Source organism: Penicillium psychrofluorescens, assembly GCF_964197705.1.
Source record: "Penicillium psychrofluorescens genome assembly, chromosome: 2".
Classification (NCBI taxonomy): Eukaryota; Fungi; Ascomycota; class Eurotiomycetes; order Eurotiales; family Aspergillaceae; genus Penicillium; species Penicillium psychrofluorescens.
The window spans coordinates 2,501,672-2,515,241 of record NC_133440.1 but is presented as its reverse complement, the minus strand read 5'-3'; the positions used below and the strand labels follow the sequence as shown (position 1 = coordinate 2,515,241).

Genomic DNA, 13,570 nt, shown 5'->3' with positions numbered 1-13,570 from the left:
GACCATGTAGATACTGGTTCATGCATACGAGTTGCAGAATTTCTTTCTTGTCTAATTCTTCAGCGATCATAAAGATTATTTCTCTGGGGAGATCGAGCAGGTTCATCTTCACCCAGGAAATATTTGGACGTGTCGAGAAGTTGTCAAGGACTGTGAGAGCAGCTAACTGAGGAGGAGGGGTAATACGAGATGCCGAGCGTACGTTGCCTGAGTGCCTCAGATATTAGGCATTAATATCCACCCATCTACCCTGGAATGTCGCAAATGCTGTATAATACTTGAATCTTGACGCGGAAATTGTTATTCCAGTAGGGTATTATAGTTTAGCTTTCATTTCTGCGAAGCTCCGGTCCAACCATGACTGAACTGTTCGCACCAAACCATCGACTTGCTCTTTAGTGTTCCCAGAATGCAAACACACTCGAACTCGTTCTTTTCCCACGGGTATTGTAGGTGGCATTATCGCGCGGACAATAAAACCCTTCTCTTGACAGAAACTGGCCAGTTCTCGTGGTGCCGAAGTCCGAAGAGAGAATATGGGCGACGTTGGGAAATGGTCAATCTCAAAGAAGATCGATTTTCCAATGTGTAGGTCATTCAAACGTTGATGAAGGTGACGAATCAGATCTCGAAGACGGGATTGTAGCTGGACCATGTCAGTAGCGAGTAAAAGAGGTATCATTGCGAGTTCGTGAAAGCAAGCGGCAAGCCTACCTGGCTAGTTTCCCCTTCGGACAGAAGGTCATAAGCGGCACGGATGGATGCCAGAAACGGAAATCCCAAGGCGGTGGTGTATATCAGGCTTCGAGCGTAATTGATCAGATAGTCTCTGGTTTCTGGTCCGCAGAGGACCATGGCTGCAAGGGGATACGTAGTTAGAGATGTCGTGGATCGAAATCAAGCGAGCGAAAATCATACCGCCATGGCTCGCAAGAGCTTTGCCAAATGTGTGCACTCGAATGAACATACGGTCCTGGACACCGAGCTCTTGCACGACACCCGTCCCGCGTGGTCCAAAGACACCGGTCGCATGTGCTTCGTCGACAATGAAATATCCATTTTCGTTGGGCAAAAGCTCATCGACTGCGCTGATGAACTCCTTGATCGGAGCTACGTCCCCATCCATACTGTAGATGGATTCAATGACTATGAAGACGTTGCGAGTACCATCGCGGATCCGCTGGTCTGCCACGATCTGGGACTGAAGAGCATCTCTCAGACTGGTTGGCGAACTGTGTGAAAATGGCATTCGACTTCCCGCCCGTGACAGTCGCATGCCTTCGTGAGCGCTGGCATGGATGAGCTCATCGTATAAAATCAGATCGCCAGGTTGTGGAATGCTGGAGAGTACACCAACATTGGCATCATAGCCGGAATTGAACAATAGCGCAGTTGGGGCTTCATGGAACACGGCCACGAATTTCTCAAGCTCCTCCGCATAGGCTGAGTTGCCGTCCAATAATCGAGAGCCTCCGCTTGCGAAAGGAAACGATGACGGGGTGTCTTTTAAATGAGCTAGAAAGCGTTCGCGATATGCTGTTGATGTTGAAAGGGAGAGAAAGTCATTAGAGGAGAAATCCGCGGCCGATTGCGGAAGCACGGTGAGCCTGCGACGGGCAGACTTGGCCTCGCGTCGTGCCAGCGCACCCGTAAAGGTGTCGACTAGTGACGTCCTGCGGCTCGGAGATGATCGAGGATCCATTGCGCCAACGCTGCTTGACCGACAACTGTGATTTTTTTTGGCAGGTGTGCCTGGATGCCGGCGCGATCTGCCCACGCTTTAATCTAATGGAAGTCCGACACGATTGGCAGAAAAGTCGGTCACCATTAACCAAACAAGTGCATATTCAGACCTTTGGCCGGGAGGGCTCCGATACATTCCATTGTTGGGGCGCTCAACGATTCTTTCCTCAACCTCGGTGGAAGTCAAGGGTTGTGGAGTCGCGAAAACAAGGTGATTCGTTCATGCCAATCAAAGTTCCCCGTCGGTAAACCCAAAGCGGTCGGGAGTCCGGAGTACCTGTCTGGAGCACTCAACACCAACAACACCCTAGAGAACATCATGGCACCAGTCGGAGCAGCACTCTGGCGTTCCTTGCGTGCCCATCAGGTCTATGGCGCCAACACTGACGTAGGCAAGACGATTGTTTCCACCGTGTTGTGCAATGCCGTTCAGCGACAAAAACAACAGGCCGCGTTCCTTAAGCCGGTGTCGACAGGGCCATTGGATGACGCGGATGATCAGTAGGTCACGAACAATGCCGACATAAAATGGTCGCTAACATCAATTGCAGGCACTTGAAGCGCTTTGGAGCTGGGACTCTGACCAAGTGTTTGTACCAATTCGACGAGCCCGTCAGTCCACACATTGCGGCTCGACAAAAGACCGTGAGTCATTACGAACTATCTATGTGAAATCAGTCTGAATTTTTTTGTTTTTCAGATCCCACGAGATGACGACTTGCTCGCATCTATTCACAAGACCCTGACAGGCTGGGCTCAGTCGGATATCGACTTTGCTTTGGTCGAAACGGCTGGCGGAGTGCATTCCCCCGGTCCCAATGGCAACTCGCAAGCCGACTTGTATCGACCTCTCAGGCTGCCAATTGTCCTCGTTGCCGATGCGCGGCTAGGTGGTATCTCCTGTTCTATCTCCGCCTACGAGTCCCTTCTACTCCGTGGCTATGATGTTCAATCGGTCCTATTATTCCGAGATGACTACTACAAGAATCACGAGTACCTTCGTGAGTTTTTCAACAATAAAAGCATTCCGCTGGTTCCTTTGCCTGCACCTCCTGCGCGGCCTTTCCCCCAAGATGTCGATTCGCAAAAGAGAGATGAAGAGGCTATGGCGACTTACTACCAGCGAGTCTCACAAGAGTCAGATATTTTACGACTGCTCGAAGATATGTCAAAGAGGAACACCGATCGTGTCCAACGTCTTGAGGAGATGGCCGATCGAGCCCAGGATCTAATTTGGTACCCTTTCACTCAACATCAAGGCATGGCCGCCAAGGACATTACCGTCATTGATTCTGCACACGATGATTACTTCCAAACATTCCGCTCAGACCGCACCATAGCAAACGAGAGCGAGCTGCAACCGACATTTGATGGGTCGGCATCGTGGTGGACCCAAGGTCTAGGCCATGGTAATCCCGAGCTGTCTTTGTCCGCGGCATACGCAGCCGGGCGATACGGACATGTCATGTTTGCAGGGGCTGTGCATGAGCCCGCCCTCTCACTTGCGGATAAACTGCTGAAAACAATTGGAAACCCTCGGTTCACTAAGGTCTTTTACACGGACAACGGAAGCACAGGGATGGAGGTCGCCGTGAAGATGGGTCTGCGCGCGGCCTGCGAGCGGTATGGCTGGGATGCCAGTCAAGAGCAAATCAGTATTCTGGGCCTCAAGGGCAGTTATCACGGTGATACTATTGGTGTGATGGATTGCTCGGAGCCGTCAACATTCAACAAGAAAGTCGAGTGGTACCGCGGCCGGGGCCACTGGTTTGACTTTCCCCTGGTGAAAATGGTTCAGGGCAAATGGAAGGTTGAGGTTCCAACTAGCCTTCAAAAGGAACTCGGTTCCGATGTCGAGTTTGATTCTCTGGGTGCAGTCTTCGATCTGGATCAGCGTGTCAATTCCGACTCTGGACGACGCTATAGAGATTATATCTACTGTACCATCGAGGATCTGGTTAAGCGCCAGGGAATGAAGTTTGGTGCTTTGATACTCGAACCTGTTCTTCTAGGAGCGGGTGGAATGCTTTTCTGGTACGTGCCGGACTTGGAAGATTTTACTTTCCACAGGGATACTGATCAATAACTTCTATAGCGATCCTTTGTTCCAGCGATGTCTGAATGAGGTTGTCCGTGACAATCCTGAGCTCTTCACATCTAATAGCGTCTCCCCCAAACAGTCTCCGTCTTGGTCCGGTCTTCCCGTCATTTTCGATGAGGTCTTCACGGGCCTGTATCGCCTCGGACGCCGATCATCTGCATCTTTCCTGGGTGTTCACGCAGACGTAGCAGTGAACGCCAAGCTTCTCACGGGCGGGCTCATCCCGCTCTGCACAACAGTTGCTAGCCAGGAAATATTTGAAGCGTTCTCTAGTCCGGAGAAGAGTGATGCCCTTCTTCACGGCCATAGCTACACTGCGCACGCCGTCGGCTGTACTGTTGCCGTCGACTCTCTGCGGGCCATGGCCCAGCTGGACACCGATGGTTCTTGGGATGGCTACCGAGCCGATTGGGGCGCTAAAGTACAGCCACCAGAGTCTGGTGCGGTTCCAAATGTGTGGAGCGTTTGGTCCCAGGGCTTGCTCAAGGATCTTTCTTGTGCGGAGACAGTAGAGAGCGTGTTCGCTCTTGGGACCGTTCTTGTAATAGCACTACGTGATGTGCATGGTGGTGGTTCGTTTTCCTTCCTTGTTGGGACCTTATTCTCTACAACTGCTGATGATCATCATACAGGATACACTTCCACGGCTTCCAAGGGCCTTCAGCAGAAACTCGCCACCGGAGGCGACCAGTTCAACGTTCATTCTCGGGTATTGGGAAATGTCCTTTATTTGATGTCGAGTGTCACATCAAAACCCCAATCTCTCCGAGAGATGGAGGCGTTGCTGCGCTCAGCATTGCTGTAGACATACATTCCAAATTTTTTCTTTGGAAAAATGATTTCCTTTACAATTGGCAGTTCTGTTCAGCGAGCGAAATTCCAAAAGTCCGATACATAACTTTCATATGTAAAACGTAAATAATAAGTGGAAGTAGTTTTAAAAAATATTGGATGACTTCATAGACGATCTCCGAGAGCTATACATCATATCGTGCAGACCCTGTGGTGCCTGACATCCGGGGACTATGATCATGCCAGGCACGGAGTCCGCATACTGCCGGATACCCAGTGGACACTCCTCTGAACCTTGACTAAAATTTTCGCATTGGTGGCGAACCCGAGAGTTTTACATAATCTCACGCCGAAGTTTTCCGTGGGTTTGATCCAGGGCTCAGGAGTTTGAATGGCCACCCGACTTGCCTCTTACATCTTGTTTCGAATGGCCCACGCCCTTGCATCCTTATTTTTGAGCCCAAGCACCTCAACGGGGTTAATTTAGCACACGATCAACGGCGCGTTATCCTTGGCGCCCGAGACTAGAAAGATGTTGAGCGCTCTCGGGGACCAATCGAACCGGCTAACGTCGGACCGCCATGGCAATCGGGATTTCTGTTAGCTAAGAGCCGAGCCTATGATTGGCGAATGGCTAAATAGAGTGGAGCTAGCTCAGGGAACGATCCACTATTGCGCCTGGAAGTGGACCGAGACACCCTAAATTTGCAGATCTTGCACTTTGGTCCTGTACTGTATATCGCGACGAAAACCATGCACCACGTTTCGGACTCCATAATAGAAATATGCAATAGAAATTGACTTGCCACTGATAAGCCGGCTACCCGGGGGCTTCCAGAAATTCCGGGCCCCAGAATTCTTCCCCAAGCCTTCCCCAAAAGAGCACCGGTCGCGGGGGGCGTCTCGGTTGAGTAATGCGGCTTTGAGCTCCACATTGGAATTTTCTTCACACATACAATTGCCTTTGTCTTCCCTTCTTCTCTTCTCTTTCTTTCTTCCTGCTCCCCCGGAACTATCACCAATCACCTGCTAAACCAGTAATCCATTCAAAATGATCATTGAGGGAGTTACTCCGCAACCCGATCCGATCGACTCGGGTTCCCTATATAACGAGAAGTCTCTTGATGAGAAGCATGACTTCAATCCTCAATATGTTGACGCATTCGGTAATGAAGAGAATGCAGAGGTCAAGTACAAGACTATGGAGTGGTGGTATGTTTCCAGAATCCATCTTCGTCGCCACAGGAAGCTGACAGTTTCTTTCTAGGCAAACTGGAATGTGTATGTCAAAACCAATTTCTGGGTAAATATTGGTGTAACTGACCAATCTAGTCATGATTGCTGAATCTGTGTCTCTGGGTGTCTTGTCGTTGCCTGCCACTCTGGCGGAGCTGGGTCTCGTCCCGTGAGTTTCGTCGCCACAGTCATCCTGGAGATACATGTAAACTGATATGATTCAGGGCTATTATTCTCATTATTGGGCTGGGTATCCTCGCCACGTACACTGGCTACGTTATCGGCCAGTTTCATCAAGCTTATCCTCACGTTCAGAACCTGGCAGATGCTGGTGAAATTCTGATGGGTACCTTTGGACGCGAGCTCTTCGGATTCGGCCAGATCTTGTTCTCGATTTTCATCATGGGAAGTCACATTCTCACTTTCAGTGTCATGATGAACACTATCACTGAGCATGGCACCTGCACGATGGTCTTCACCACGGTTGGATTTATCATCTGCCTGGCCTGCTCTCTCCCGCGGACTATGAAGAACATGACGTACATATCTTGCACATGTACGTTGTTAACGATTCGAAATGCCTTGGATCATTTGCTGATTGTCCATTCTAGCATTTGTGAGTATCTTGACTGCAGTCATTATTACCATGGTTGGTGTCGGTGTCCAGGATCACGGATACACTACTCTTCAAGCCACCATCGACACTAGCCTGTTCAAAGCTTTCGGTGCAGTTACAAACATTGTCTTTGCGTACTGCGCCCATGTGGCCTTCTTCGGTCTTTTGGCAGAAATGAGGGAGCCGAGAGACTTCCCTAAGGCTCTGGCAATGTTGCAGATCTTTGAAATTGTGTTCTATACAGTTGCCGCTGTGGTGATTTACTACTACGCTGGTCAGGCTGTGAAATCTCCTGCTCTGGGATCTGCTGGTCCACTCCTCGCCAAGGTGGCATATGGAATTGCCATTCCCACGGTATGTGTGTAATCTGCACTTCACCGGTTCAAAGCAACTAACGTGGTGCAGATTGTTGGAGCTGGTGTTGTAAACGGCCACATCGGTCTCAAGTACATCTACGTCCGAATCTTCCGTGGCACTGACCGCATGCACAAGCGTGATTTTGTTGCGGTTGGCTCCTGGATTGCTATCGGTGTGACCTGCTGGGTTATCGCCTGGATCATTGCCGATGCCATTCCTGTCTTCAGTGACCTCCTCAGCCTGATTGTGAGTTTTCCTTGCTAAATTCCCTCTTGACAAAGCTTTTAGCTGACTGACGCCTTCTACTTTACAGAGTTCTCTTTTCGCGAGTTGGTTTAGCTGTAAGTTTGGGACACTCTTTATGATCTCACCGAGTCAAACTAATGATTGCTTTAGACGGTCTTGGTGGCGTTTACTGGCTGCATATCAACCGGGGTCGGTGGTTCTCCTCTCCCCGGAAGATTTGTCTTACCATCCTGAATGTGACCATCGTCTGCATTGGTGCCACTATGGTAAGCTCTTTCTCAAAACCAATTGTTAGATAACATTTGCTGATAGAACTGCTACAGTGCGGTCTAGGTCTCTACGTCTCCGGCAAAGCAATCCACGATGACGCGTCTAGCAACAGCTTTTCCTGCGCGAACAACATAAATTCGTGATTTCCCTCTGAATATGCTTATGTTCAGATTTTATGGTACTATATGCATATACTTTGTCTTTATTAGATTTGTTTGATTAGGAGTTGAGCGTGGAATTCTTCTGCATATATTCGCTTAGCTTATGCGTTCGTTCTCATGTGGCCCATAGGACATATTTCTTCTATTTATTTCAACATCGTACATCGTACATCGTTTACCCCATTTATCTGTTCAGATACTATTCAAGGTACTTACGGCTGCCTTGTTTCGAAAACCCAGCAATACGCACATCGACGCGATGGTTTCACGGTCCATGGTTACTAACTAATGGTCTGCCATCAAAAGCAAAATGTGATCCCATAGAGCAAATTCAAAGTATGATATACGTCCGTAATTGTCCATATCGCTTTACCTTCCGATAACTTCATTATCTGCTAGATAGCGACAGGCATCTCATCATTCCGATCCAAGGCTTGAATAACAGCCTCATATACCTTTACAGTTGCAATTCCATCTTTACCGGAACAAATTGGATCTTCCAGGCCTTGGATTACCTTTGAGAAGTGCCCCATCTGATTCTGATATGGGATCCCCTCTGGGGGCTCTATCAGTTCACACGAGATTGGGATGTTCCATCCCTCCTCCAGGCCCAACTGCTCGGCTTGCCCTGGGGTGTACGGCCAGACAGTTACATAAGGGCCACTTACAGTTCCTTTGGACCCGAAAACACGATAACATTCAACCGGGGGACTCGCCTTTGGGCACGATGGGTTGTTTCCGGCTGCTGATTCCCAATTGAATGGACTGACACTATTATCACTTAGAAGAAAGTTACCGACCACTCCATCCTCAAACTGGGCCATGACTGCTGCTCCCTCTTCAACAAGGTCCGGGGCAGGAGATTCTGGGTGTTCTCTACGACGGGTTGACCGAACGGACCAGATCTGTGTAATGCGCGAGCCGGTCAGCTAGTGCACCATATCAATGTCATGAATCAAATTGGTCCAGACCGGCCCGCCCCGGCCGATCGAGAAGAGCGCCAAGCTGCCAGGTCGAAATACCCGGGGTTCTTTTTGGTGACCCAGATACATGACACGCAGCTGATTTTTCCAATACTGCCATCCTGAATTGCCTTTCTGGACGCGACAATAGACGGGTGGGACCGGATGGTGACCCACAAGAATTTGGCATTGACTTTTCCCGCGCGAGTTCGAGTAGTTCCGTTGCTGATTGCGATTCTGTAACGATCGGCTTCTCAATAAGAATGGCTTTAGGGGAAGCACAAATGATCACTTCCGTGGCAACTTTCACATGCAGACTGGAGGGAACACAGATGATGTATCCATCCGGGTTATCGACCGGTGAAGCGAGCAGTGCGGTAACAGATTCGGAATGAGGGACACTCGGGCTCGAAGCCAGTATCTTTCCGGGCTCAAAAGGATCAATGAGAGCAACGAGACAGCAGGTTGGCGAAAGCGTGAGATATTTCGCATGGAGGGGGGCAATTGTACCACCCCCTACGAGAGCAACCGGTACTCTAGAATCTGGAGCCATTGTAGAATATTTTCAATAAGGAGACCGAGATAAATAGAGAACGATAGACCCGGGTCGGTCTTTATACAATAATAATATCCCATGAACATTTGCATCGCATGGCAGTCCGGTCCGCCTCCAAAACCCGGCCTTTATGTTTAGACTCCGGATGCCGGAGTCTAAACATCTCTGCGAAAGTCGGTTAAATTGACCAATCAATGGGGCTCCATGCTAGAGCCAATTGTACCGCATTCCACGACGCGATGGCTCTTGACCAAGAAATTATTTCCAGAACGAAGAAAACAAAGAAATCCTGCTTTGTAAATAATATTGGCTGTACCCATGCTTTCAACAATGGAATCGACCAAAGTTCTAGGGATGCCCAACAATTTAGGGGGCGGAACTTCCGTTTCGTGGCCGCATATGGATGTCAGTACGTAATGAACCGAGCGGACGCCCGTAGCGGCTCCGGCCGCGAAAAGAACGAGTGACGGCTTGATTTTGTCCTAATTCTATACTTTCTTCGTAGAATAGAGTGCGAGTATGCAAGGGTTCCGAAAGCCTCGGGCAGCTTACCCCAGGAAAGCATGTGGATGTGGATTGCGGGGAAACTGGGATCGGCAAAGTTGGTAGCCGAAAGAATAAATATAAGAAGCAAAGGAGAACCATCACTAATTATCCATCCGTTTACCCCTCCTCCATGATGTCTCGACGAAATCGAAACCCATTGCATAACCCGCTTCATTACGCGACCCCGCAACTTCAAACGGGCGCGCCAGTGACCTTTTCTACCGCCAAACGCGTCCTCAGTGGCTATGACTATGGTATGTCTTTGGCAATTCAGAACTACCATTTTTATTCCAAGCGGCCTACCTGACTTGTGTACAAGTGATCGTGGGCGCCGGCGCCGCGGGCTGCGTCCTTGCCAGCAAGCTCTCTGAAGACAAATCCGTCTCCGTGCTGTTGCTCGAGGCAGGCGGAGACAATACTAAAGTATTAGAATCCAAGGTGCCACTTATGTTTCCAAAGCTCTTTCACACCGAGCATGACTGGGATTATTCTACCGTTGAGCAACCCGGGCTTGCCTCGCGGGCGTTGTATTGGCCTCGAGGGCGCATAATTGGAGGCTCTACTTCTCTTAATGCCATGATGTACCACCATTGCTCGAAGTCTGACTTTGACGAGTGGGCAACTGTGCATGGGTGCAAGCGATGGGCCTATGATGACCTCGCACCATACCTACGACGCATGGAGAAATTCACTCCCAACTCTGATCGTCCGGCCATTGACACTCAACACCGCGGATCTTCGGGAGAGTGGCAAACGGGTTACTCATGGCTATCCGAGATAGTTGACCAGGGGTTTCTACCGGCCTGTCAAGAAATAGGAATTCCTCCTCAGTCCGATATTAATTGTCCAGATGGCTCCCTCGGTGTTACTCGGTTTCAAACATTCATCGATTCGAAGGGCCAGCGTTCTTCGTTCGCTACGGCGTATCTGCCACCGAGCGTAATGCAACGACCGAACCTCTACGTTGCCTGCCATGCCCATGTCACCCGTGTGCTATTTGACCGTCTAACCTCGCAAACCCCATTGGCTATTGGTGTCGAGTTTCAAACCAAACGGGGCGGGGAACGCTTTGAAGTCCATGCCCGGAAAGAGGTCATTCTCTCTGGCGGAGCGGTCAACACTCCTCAAACATTGATGTTAAGCGGAATCGGACCAGCCGATGAGCTCAAGAAACATGGAATCCCCGTACTCGTGGATAATGCTGCGGTAGGCCACAACTTGAAAGATCACCTCTGCACGACGCCGGTGATCTGCAAGGCAAAGGCAGGAAAAACGCTCGACTATCTTGCAAGCAATATCAAGGCCCTGCCAGCTCTTCTCCAGTGGCTCGTTCTTGGCAGTGGGCCGCTCACCAGCAATGTCGGCGAGGCCGCTGCGTTTATCCGATCAACTGACGAGAAGTTCGCCGGGTCATTACGCAGTGTTCTAAAAGATAACTCATCTGGTGGGGTTGGACCAGATTTGGAGATCATCGGAGCTCCAGTAGCATTCGTCCACCACGGCGAAGAGCCCCCAGTCGATGGCAATAGTGTCTTCAGTATTGTGCCGATCGGTCTTCGGCCGCTGAGTAGCGGTACAGTTACGCTGCGTAGCCGGGACACTTTTGACGCGCGTGAGTTTTCTTCTTCCTTTTCCTCCTCCCCTTCACTTTTCTTGAGAGAAAAGAGTATATTAAGTAATGATTCTAGCACTCATCGACCCACGGTACTTTTCCGACGACGGCAACAACGATCAAAAAGTACTCTTGACGGGCCTGCGAGTCTGTTTGAAAATCGTCCGCAGCCCAGCTTTTCAACGGTTCCTTGAGGTTGTTCCAACCGATGACGATGTCTCTTCCTATTGGTGGCCATACTCAAGCAGCAATATCGACAACATCTCAGATGAGGATCTTATTCGCTTCATGAAGGAGAAGGCTTTCACGCTCTATCACCCGGTTGGCTCGGCACGCATGGGTATCGCGTCCAGCGACAGCGTGGTGGACTTGGATTGCCGCGTTCATGGTGTCAAGGGTCTGCGAGTTATGGATGCTAGTGTCTTCCCAGAGCAAATAAGCGGACATCCCACTGCCACTATTGGGGCCATGGCTTACAAGCTGAGCGATATGATCAAGCAAGATCATGCAAGTGAGTCAGTGGTACACGCAAATCTATAGTCTTACTCCTCTATGAAGATTAGTGCGCAGTTTCTTTAAATATAATTATTCAACAGTTGTAAACAGTGTCAACCAAAGGCATACACAGCTATAGAGGAAATGACTGTCAGTGACATATCAATGCGAGTACCAGCATCTGATTTACAAAATTCAGATAATGATTTTCGAACATCTGCAAATTCGAGACAGTGAATAGGTCGCCCTGATAAATGCATTCATTGTTCGTCAGTTCCCGCCACTCTTCGTCCTCGTACATAGACATTCGCTACGTTGCGATCGTCGCCCGTCATGATGTACTTTTCAAAGATTCTCCTTAGCGAGTCGCCCTCTTCCCGTGGTGTCATCGCTGACTCCAAGCGCGTTGTTGTTCTCACCCAAACAGCGTCGAACTCCTTCCCTACTTCGAAACTCCCAATCTTGTCCTCGAGGCACAGAACCTTGCAGCCGCCCAACGTTGCCAGATAGAACACCTCCTCCAGTGAGAGCGCTTTGTCCTTCCCTTCCGACATGGCCTCGCGAGCGTTTGATGCGATCATCGCCTGTCGAATCACAGACAGCATCCCCGACGCCCAGCCGCCGCCGCTGTCTGTCCCCAGTCCAACCTTGATGCCACGTCGTAGAAAATCTCGCACCGGAGCGACCATGAAGCCGCCACCCACTGTCATGTTGGCGATCGGACAATGTGCGACACCGCATTGCAGCCCGTGAACTCGATCTTTTTCGTAGTCTGTCATGATGGTGCAGTGAGCGAGGATACTCCGCCGATTCAACAGCCCATAACTCTCATATAAGTCCGCCTCACTTCCACCGAACTGAGGGAAAAGCTCCTTGGTCGCGTCTATCTCCTGCGCTGCCTCGTTAAAATGCGTTTGAATAGCCAGAGTGTCATCGCGGTTGACAACATTTCCTAGTCCCTGGAGGAGCTCCGGCGTACACGAGATAGCGAATCTCGGGGTTACGACTGGCTTCACCAGAGCATTGTTAGGGCTAGCGCAGTCAGGCAGACTGCGAATGTACTGGATGCACTCCTCCGTTTCTTGCAGGGAAAGAGACGCGGTCGCCTCGCGGATGTAGTCCGGTGCATTCCTATCCATATTACACTTGCCCACAAACGCCCGCTGTCCCTTTTTGTGGCACATTTTAGCCAAGATCTTCGTTGCATCCGCGTGTCGTGAACCGTAATACGAGGCGGTCGTGATTCCTTGGCGCAAAAAGTCGTCGACGGTTTGCTCGTAAATTCTCGAGGCGTAGGCCGAGTCGGCAAACCGGGCTTCAATGGGGAACGTTATCTCACTCAGCCAGTCCAGGATATGAAGGCCCTGGCCAAGTCCTCGCATCGGCCATTGTGGGGCATGGTTGTGTGTGTCCACGAAGCCGGGAATTAAGAACTCTCCCGGGAGTAAGCGCTTGATCTGCCCGTCTTGTGGGATTGCATCGGCGGGGATTTGGTCTGGAGATTTATAGAAAGCACTTATGCAACCATCCGTAACGATAAGGGTGGCATTCTCGAGCATCTCAAGATTCTCACTGTCCGCGGAAAAGATGACAGCGCCTTGGAACACGAGAGTTGAAGACATCGTGATGCCACGTCAAGCCCGTGCGTAAGTTGAGATTTATCTGAAGCTATAACAATGGGATTCCTCGGATTTCATGTATCTGACTTGATTCAAAGACGTTGGAGATGTTAGTCAGACCGATTGTCAGACGGGTTTCTGAAAGGTCGGGTGAGCTCGGCCGAGTCTTACCTCACATCGTCTATCGCAATCCGCCGTACCTTCCCGTCTTGGAGACAGCACGTGCCACGCGTGACCTTGATCCCCACAGCAGAGAAC

General features: G+C 50.2%; 5 protein-coding genes across 5 annotated transcripts; 3 read left to right on the top strand and 2 right to left on the bottom strand.

Annotated features, from left to right (window-relative positions):
* Window positions 1-678: 678 nt before the first annotated feature.
* Window positions 679-1,702, bottom strand: PFLUO_LOCUS3146 (uncharacterized protein; the record flags this gene model as incomplete). Its single annotated transcript, XM_073780362.1, has 2 exons — window positions 679-857; window positions 919-1,702. The coding sequence occupies 2 exons, from the start codon at window positions 1,700-1,702 to the stop codon at window positions 679-681; spliced, it is 963 nt and encodes a 320-aa protein (XP_073637224.1).
* A 360-nt stretch (window positions 1,703-2,062) lies between these two features.
* On the top strand, window positions 2,063-4,649 carry PFLUO_LOCUS3145 (uncharacterized protein; the record flags this gene model as incomplete). The annotated part of the gene is made up of 5 exons (XM_073780361.1): window positions 2,063-2,244; window positions 2,295-2,388; window positions 2,444-3,777; window positions 3,839-4,416; window positions 4,477-4,649. The coding sequence occupies 5 exons, from the start codon at window positions 2,063-2,065 to the stop codon at window positions 4,647-4,649; spliced, it is 2,361 nt and encodes a 786-aa protein (XP_073637223.1).
* A 1,038-nt stretch (window positions 4,650-5,687) lies between these two features.
* On the top strand, window positions 5,688-7,504 carry PFLUO_LOCUS3144 (uncharacterized protein; the record flags this gene model as incomplete). Its single annotated transcript, XM_073780360.1, has 9 exons — window positions 5,688-5,848; window positions 5,904-5,917; window positions 5,969-6,041; window positions 6,097-6,428; window positions 6,484-6,842; window positions 6,894-7,091; window positions 7,159-7,186; window positions 7,242-7,357; window positions 7,415-7,504. The coding sequence occupies 9 exons, from the start codon at window positions 5,688-5,690 to the stop codon at window positions 7,502-7,504; spliced, it is 1,371 nt and encodes a 456-aa protein (XP_073637222.1).
* A 2,215-nt stretch (window positions 7,505-9,719) lies between these two features.
* On the top strand, window positions 9,720-11,738 carry PFLUO_LOCUS3143 (uncharacterized protein; the record flags this gene model as incomplete). Its single annotated transcript, XM_073780359.1, has 3 exons — window positions 9,720-9,840; window positions 9,906-11,198; window positions 11,275-11,738. 3 exons carry the CDS (start codon window positions 9,720-9,722, stop codon window positions 11,736-11,738), a joined length of 1,878 nt encoding a protein of 625 aa, XP_073637221.1.
* A 215-nt stretch (window positions 11,739-11,953) lies between these two features.
* On the bottom strand, window positions 11,954-13,315 carry PFLUO_LOCUS3142 (uncharacterized protein; the record flags this gene model as incomplete). Its single annotated transcript, XM_073780358.1, has 1 exon — window positions 11,954-13,315. One exon carries the CDS (start codon window positions 13,313-13,315, stop codon window positions 11,954-11,956), a length of 1,362 nt encoding a protein of 453 aa, XP_073637220.1.
* Between the last annotated feature and the right edge of the window lie 255 nt (window positions 13,316-13,570).